The sequence below is a fragment of the Meleagris gallopavo genome, unplaced genomic scaffold (genome assembly GCF_000146605.3).
Source record: "Meleagris gallopavo isolate NT-WF06-2002-E0010 breed Aviagen turkey brand Nicholas breeding stock unplaced genomic scaffold, Turkey_5.1 ChrUn_random_7180001851232, whole genome shotgun sequence".
Taxonomy (NCBI): Eukaryota; Metazoa; Chordata; class Aves; order Galliformes; family Phasianidae; genus Meleagris; species Meleagris gallopavo.
Window position 1 is genome coordinate 12,598 of NW_011118163.1, and position 7,198 is coordinate 19,795.

At 62.7% G+C, this 7,198-nt stretch overlaps 2 protein-coding genes across 3 annotated transcripts; one reads left to right on the forward strand and one right to left on the reverse strand.

Annotated features, from left to right (window-relative positions):
- The first annotated feature begins 58 nt into the window (after positions 1-58).
- On the forward strand, positions 59-6,297 carry GCK (glucokinase). 2 transcript variants are annotated; one of them, XM_010726704.3, is made up of 10 exons: positions 59-204; positions 1,316-1,478; positions 1,565-1,719; positions 2,230-2,349; positions 2,418-2,513; positions 2,688-2,787; positions 2,872-3,055; positions 3,142-3,297; positions 4,397-4,630; positions 5,081-6,297. In XM_010726704.3, the coding sequence occupies exons 1-10, from the start codon at positions 160-162 to the stop codon at positions 5,223-5,225; spliced, it is 1,398 nt and encodes a 465-aa protein (XP_010725006.1). In that variant the 5' UTR covers positions 59-159; the 3' UTR covers positions 5,226-6,297. The 2 variants fall into 2 exon arrangements, with proteins under 2 accessions (XP_010725006.1, XP_010725007.1); XM_010726705.3 differs by having other exon boundaries at positions 2,872-3,045; positions 5,081-5,210.
- Positions 6,174-6,938, reverse strand: LOC100539384 (antimicrobial peptide NK-lysin-like; the record flags this gene model as incomplete). Its single annotated transcript, XM_010726709.3, has 3 exons — positions 6,174-6,508; positions 6,593-6,703; positions 6,816-6,938. Coding segments are annotated over 3 exons (399 nt in total), but the record flags the coding sequence as incomplete, so codon positions are not given.
- Between the last annotated feature and the right edge of the window lie 260 nt (positions 6,939-7,198).

Genomic DNA, 7,198 nt, shown 5'->3' on the forward strand with positions numbered 1-7,198 from the left:
CGCCCCGGGATGTGGGGAGCCGGGCCCGAGCCCTCCTGACAGGACGGCTGTGGGGGGCACCGGGGGCACCCCATGAGCTAAGGGCGGAGATCCGGGTGGGGGGCACACAGGGGGACGCGGGGGGACAGCGGTGTCCGGCCCGCGCCGACGGCTGCCCCCATGTTGGACCACAGGAGCAGGATGGAGAGCTGGCGGCAGGAGAAGGTGAGCTCCAGCACCATGGCCCTATAGCCCCATAGCACCATAACCCCATGGCCCCATACTTCCGTAGCACCATAGCCCCATAGCCACATAGCCCCATGGCCCTATGGCCGGGCCCACTTGTGCTGGGCTGAGGTACTGGGAGGTTGGGCTGTGGGTGCTGAGCGCCAGGCATTGCATGGGGCACGTGGGCTCCGACCCCAGGAAGAGCCCAGCGGGACCCTGCATCCTGCACTGGTGTTGGGTGGGAAAGGGCAGACCCGAATGCATAGCAAAGCCCCACATCAGGAGCAGAGAGCTGTGGGGTCAGCACCGTGGGGAGGGGGTGGCAGGAGGGCAGGGGGTTGCACGTGGGGTGCCGTCAGCTGTGCTTCTCCTTGTGGTGCTCCTAACCCTGAGACCACAGTGCCGTGTCCCCATGGGGGGGCTTGGGGCTGAGACCCAGAAGTTGGACTCACAGGGCTTCGGGTGGGAAGGGCACCTGGGATGGTGCAGGGAGGAATGGGGGAGGATTCAGCGAGGAGCAGTGCCCAGCAGTGTGGGGTGGCTCTGTGTCACCACAAAGGTGCCATTGGGGTCACCCTGAAGGCCCCATTGAGGTCACCCCAGAGGTGCTGTTGGGGTCACCCTGAAGGCTCCATTGGGATATCCCCAAAGATTCTTTTGGAGTCACCCTGAAAGTTCCATTGGGGTCACCTCAAGGACTCCGTTGGGGTCACTCTGAAGGCTCCATTGAGATCACCCCAAAGGTGCTGTGGGGCTCACCCTGAAGGCTCCGTTGGGGTCATCTCAAGGGCTCCATTGGAGTCACCCCAAAGTTTCTGTTGGGGTCACCCTGAAGACTCCCTTGGGATTGTATTGAAGGCTCCGTTGGGGTCACCCCAAAGGCTCCGTTGTTTTGCCCCTTTGCAAAGCAGCAGCCGCAGGAAAACAGCCCCGGCGCTCGCAGCCTGGGCCCGCTGACTAATGAGGCCTAAATGCAGCGAGCACAGCTGGCTGCGGGGCCGTGGCACGGCGGGGAGGAAAACAGCAGGGATGGCAGCGGGGGGATGGGGGGGATTGGGGTCCTCAGCGCTCTCTGCCGGGGGTCCCACGGCCCCGGGAAACCCCGCAGGTGGAGCAGATCCTGTCGGAGTTCCGTCTGAAGGAGGAGGACCTGCGGAAGGTGATGCACCGCATGCAGAAGGAGATGGACCGCGGGCTGAAGCTGGAGACGCACGAGGAGGCGTCGGTCAAAATGCTGCCCACCTACGTGCGCTCCACGCCGGAGGGGTCGGGTAAGGAGCCGTGGGGCTGAGCCCACCCCCGGGCTGTGGGAGCAGCAGGATGGCAGGATGCCCCACGTGTCCACGCTGTGCTGCAGAGGTCGGGGATTTCCTCTCGCTGGACCTGGGCGGCACCAACTTCCGTGTGATGCTGGTGAAAGTGGGCGAGGGCGAGGAGGGGCAGTGGAAGGTGAAGACGAAGCACCAGATGTACTCCATCCCTGAGGACGCCATGACGGGGACGGCCGAAATGGTGAGTGGGGTCCAAGGGGGTCCTCGCTGCTGGTGGAGGAGAGGTGTCCCCCCTGTGGTGTCCAGTCTGGGGACACGGTGGCTCTGGGGATGGGGTGATGAGGACATGGTGGCAGTGGGGATGGGGTGGTGGGGACACGACGGCTCCAGGGATGGGGTGGTATGGACTTGGTGATGCTCAGGATAGACAGGGCGGCCGGGACACAGTGGCACTGGAGATGGGGTGATGGGGTCATGATGGCAGTGGGGACGGGGTGATGGGGACATGGTGATGCAGTGAATGAGGATACTGGGACGTGGTGGTGCTGGGGATGAAGTGACGCTGGTGACAGGGATGTGGTGGCACTGGGGACAGGGCAGTGGGGACATGACAGTGCTGGTGGTGATGGCAGGGCTGTGGCAGCTCTGGGGATGGAGCGGTGTGCGTATGGTGGTGCTGGGGTGGGGTGATGGGGCCACAGCAGCACCAGGGATGGGGACACTGCAGTGACATCCCTCCTGCCGCCCCCAGCTCTTTGACTACATCTCGGAGTGCATCTCTGACTTCCTGGACAAGCACCAGATGAAGCACAAAAAGCTGCCCCTGGGCTTCACCTTCTCCTTCCCCGTGCGGCACGAGGACATTGACAAGGTGAGGGGACGGCAGGGCGGGGGGACACGGAGCCACTGCGACCCCCACCCATGCTCCTTGCCCCCCAGGGCATCCTGCTGAACTGGACCAAGGGCTTCAAGGCCTCAGGAGCGGAGGGGAACAACGTGGTGGGGCTGCTGCGGGACGCCATCAAACGGCGCGGGGTGAGACGTCCCCCCCGGCCCCGCTGTCATCATGTGTGTCCTCCCCTGGGACCCACCGTCATCGCGTGTGTCCCCATCCTGGGTCTGCAGTCACCACGTGTGTCCCCATCCCGTGCCCACCCTCACCGTGTGTCCCCATCCCGTGCCCACGTCACCCCGTGTCCCTTCTGGCAGGACTTTGAGATGGACGTGGTGGCCATGGTGAACGACACCGTTGCCACCATGATCTCCTGCTACTACGAGGACCACCGCTGCGAGGTCGGCATGATCGTGGGTAAGGGGCCGTGGGGCCACAGCGGGGGGACACCGGGGGGCATGGAGCGGCCCCAGACCCCAACGCTGTCCCCCACCCCCGCAGGGACGGGCTGCAACGCCTGCTACATGGAGGAGATGCACAACGTGGAGCTGGTGGAGGGCGACGAGGGCCGCATGTGTGTGAACACAGAGTGGGGAGCATTTGGGGCATCAGGGGAGCTGGACGAGTTCCTGCTGGAATACGACCGCGTGGTGGACGAGACCTCGCTTAACCCCGGTCAGCAGCTGTAAGGAGTGGGGCGGCGGCGGCTCCTTCCCCATGTGGAATATGTGGGGTGGGGGGAACGGGGCCCTGACGCTGCGCCGTCCCCAGCTACGAGAAGATCATCGGGGGCAAATACATGGGGGAGATCGTGCGGCTGGTGCTGCTGCGGCTGGTGGATGAGAACCTGCTGTTCAGCGGGCAGACCTGCGAGAAGCTCAAGACGCGCGGAGCCTTCGAGACGCGCTTCGTGTCGCAGGTGGAGAGGTATGGGGTGGCCCTGGGGGTCCCTCGTGTCAGTGGGTGCTCCCCGTCCCCTCACCCCACCTTAAGGTCCCCGTCCTCTCTCCCCAGCTGCCCCGTGCGGGGTCCTCTGTCCCATCGCTCCATGGCAGCAATCTGCAGCTGCCCCATATTGGGTTCCCCAAGTCATTTCTCAACCCCACGCTGGTCTGTCCCTCATTGAGGTCCCCTGCCCCATCACCCCATGGCAGCCTTCCAGAACGGCCCCACATGTGGCTCCCCTGTCCCACTGCCCCACACTGGGGTCCCCCATCCCATTACCCCATGACAACCCTCTACAACTGCCCTATATTGGGGTTCCCTACCTCATTTCCTCAAGATAGACATTGAGCTCCCCTGCTCATTACTCTCCTGTGTCCCACACCGGGGTGCCCTGCTCCATCTCCCCACACCAGTGTCCCACACTGGGGTCGTGTCCCATCACCCCACACCAGCCCTCTACAACTGCCCTGGAGTCCCTTACCCATTGATGATCCCACTTTGTTGTCTTATCCCGTTGCCTCACTTTGGGGTCCCCTCCCCCATACCCCCACGCGAGACTGTCCCACACAGGGGTCCCCTGTGCCATCACCCTACAACAGCTGTCTCTGACTGTCCCCTTATTGAGGCCCCTGTGTCATCATCCTGTGACAACCCTCTACAGCTGCCCCATATTGGGGTTTCCTGCTTTGTTGCCTCACACTGGACATCAGGATCTCCAGCCCCATCTCCCCACGCCAGCGTCCTACATCAGGGTCTGCTTTGCCATCACCCAACTCACTCTAATGGCTGTCCCAAATCTTGTCACCCACATCAGCCCTCTATAGCTGCCCACATTGGAGTCCCCTATCCTACTGGCCTAGGTTGGTGTCCCCTATCCCATCGCTCCAGTGCGGGGCCCCCTTTTCTCTCATCCCATGCCAGCACTCCAGAACTATCCCCATTAGGATTCTCTGCCCCATCAGCCCACACCAGCCCTCCGCTGCTGTCCAGAGTTGGATTCCCAGTCCCATCACCCCACTTTGGTGCCCCACACCACCCTATGGCCATCCCCCATTCTACACACGGCTCTGTCCCACCGCAGCGACTCAGGCGACCGCAAGCAGATCTACAACATCCTCACAGCCTTTGGGCTGCTGCCCTCGGGGTCGGACTGCGACATCGTGCGCATGGTGTGCGAGAGCGTGTCCACACGGGCTGCCCAGATGTGCTCAGCTGGGCTGGCCGGCGTCATCAACCGCATGCGGGAGAGCCGCAGCCAGGAGACCCTCAAGATCACCGTGGGGGTGGACGGCTCTGTCTACAAACTGCACCCCAGGTGAGACCGTGGGGGGGTGTCACCCCCTCCCAACCTCCGTCCTCCTCTTTCCTCTTGCCCTGACGCTCCATGTTCTCCTTCTAACCCTAACCTTGACATAACTCGGTCCATAACCCTACCTTGAGGCATAACTCTAACCTTAGCCATAGTCCTCATTGCAACCATGATCCTAGCCCTAACCGTAACCAAAACCGTAATCCTAGCTCTAGCCACCATCCTGACCGTAACCCTAACCTTAACCCTAATCCTAACCCTAACCCTAGCAAACCAGTAACCCTAATCATAACCCTAATCTTAACCCTAACCCTAACCATGACCATAACCCTAATCCTAAATGTAATCCTAACCCTAACCATAACCACAACCCTAATCACAACCATAACCCTAACTGTAATCCTAACCCTAACCCTACTCCCACCCCTACCCCAAACCTTCTTCCTCCCCCCACAGCTTCAAGGACCGTTTCCACGCCACCGTACGACAGCTGACTCCCGGCTGCGACATCACCTTCATCCAGTCGGAGGAGGGCAGCGGGCGCGGGGCTGCGCTCATCTCGGCCGTGGCCTGCAAGATGGCGTGCATGATGGGGCAGTGAGGCGGACTGGGCGGCGGGGATGTGCCGAGGAGCCGGGACTGATGTGGGAAGGGCTCGGATGGCACCGGGATGGTGCCGGGGCTCCCCAATAAACGGGGTCGGCGTGGACTTCTCCTCTGGGAACGCTGTCCCAGCGTTGCTCTGTGGTGCAACTCCGGTGTCCCGTCCCTGAGACCCCTGGACCATTCTGGGGACGAGGACAGAGCGCTGGGGGAGCCGTGGCCCCACCCGTGGGGCAGCACCCTGTGACCCCAAACCTGACGGCCCCCTGGCCCAGGGGTCCCAAGCAGTGGAATTCAGCATCCCAACCCGCTCGGTTCTGGTGGTGACAGCCCTGTGGTGACATGTGCCATTTCTTGCCGCCGTGTGGAGCTCGGAGCAATCATCATGGGGCTAAAAACTGGGGGCCCCCAGTCCGGTGATCCCACAGGGGTTATGAGGGCACCTCGGGTGTCCTACAGGGGTGGTCTGGGGCTGCCACATGCGGATGGAGCCCCGTGGGGTTGGGGACCCCCTGGGGGTTTGGGGCTGCTGAGTGGCACCCCAGGGCATGGAGATCTCCTAGGGGCAGGGGTCATCTGGGGGCACCCCTGGGGTCTGGGAAGGAGCAGACAGCCCCTGCCATGGGATCCCATGCTCTGATTGGTCCCATCAGCTGCAGCATCTCCTGTGCTTTCGTGGGCTGTGGCCAAAAAAAGGATCTCCTGTGCTCTGGCTGGGAACAACAGGACAGGATCCGCTGGGCTCAGCCTGGCCCTCGTCACTGCGTCCCCACCATCACCGCATCCCGTTCATCACCACACCACCCGCACGTCCCCATGTCCCCACAGTGACCCCGTCCCTAAGCTCGCTGTGCACCTGCCCGCCACAGCCCCATCATTGAGGTCTCCACACGTCAGCCCCCATCCCCAGAGCCCCCGTGGCCAAATAAAACCCGAATCGAATGGGCGACGGCAGAGGTGAGCGGCTTTATTGCATGGGAACAGGGAGTGGGAGGAAGGCTGGGACGGGACTGTGGGTCTGCGTTTTGGGGTCCACACGCAGGATGTGGGGTCTGCACACAGGATGTGGGGCTCTGGCACAGGATGTGGGGCACAGGATGTGGGCTCTGGCCGCGCTCAGCCCTTGCACATCCCCAAGGTGGTGCACACAGAGCGGGGATCGTCGTCATTTTGCAGCGCATCGCTGAGCTGCTGCCGGAGCTTCTTCACCAGCTGCCTGCAGATACTCTTCTGGCGTTTCCCTGTACCGCACACCTTGTCCAGCGCTGTGTTGATGGCCTCCTATGGGTCCCGGCCCCATGGTGTCAGTGGGACTGCAGCCGCTGGGTCCCCTGAGCCCGCCAGGACCCCGCACACCCCACTCACCTCATCAGGGTCATCACCTACAATCTTCTGCAGCTTCTTCACCAGACCGACACAGGCTCTGCATTTAATCCCCTTGCCTGGTCCCATTGCATCTCCTTCAGCTGCGTCCCACTGTGCGGACAACACAGACCCTCAGGGTGCTGCCACCCATCCTCCCACCCCATGTCCCAACCCGGTGTGGGGCCGCCCCACAACGTGCCCCATGGCCAGGGCGCATCCTCACCGCAGCTGAGCCGTCCCCCAGCAGGTGCCATTGCTGCTCCCAGTGGCTCCCGGCAGCCACGTCCTGGTGCTCATCACGGGGCAGCTCAGTCACTGCCACCTGCACAGCTGGAGGTGCAGGGTGTCACCACGCTGCCCCATAGCCACCCAACACTGGGCTGGAGCATACACTGGTCACTGATATCCCTGTGTGCCCCGGGTGTCTCCAGTACCCACCCTGTCCCCATGTGCTCCTGACCCCACTGAACATCACCATCCCCGCTGTCCACAGGTTCCCACACAGAGCCCCTTCCCCATGCCGTCACCTCCACTATCTCCATGTCCCCATGCTAGACTCTGGCCCCACGACCCCATGTTCCCATCCCCACGTTTTCCCCACGTGTC

Bases quoted from the DNA above. Each gene is read 5' to 3' on its own strand.
- GCK (XM_010726704.3), top strand. From the start codon at position 160: ATGTTGGACCACAGGAGCAGGATGGAGAGCTGGCGGCAGGAGAAG. The intron at 1,720-2,229 runs GTGAGTGGGGTC...TGCCGCCCCCAG, and splicing joins TGACGGGGACGGCCGAAATG to CTCTTTGACTACATCTCGGA. The intron at 3,056-3,141 runs GTAAGGAGTGGG...CGCCGTCCCCAG, and splicing joins CTTAACCCCGGTCAGCAGCT to CTACGAGAAGATCATCGGGG.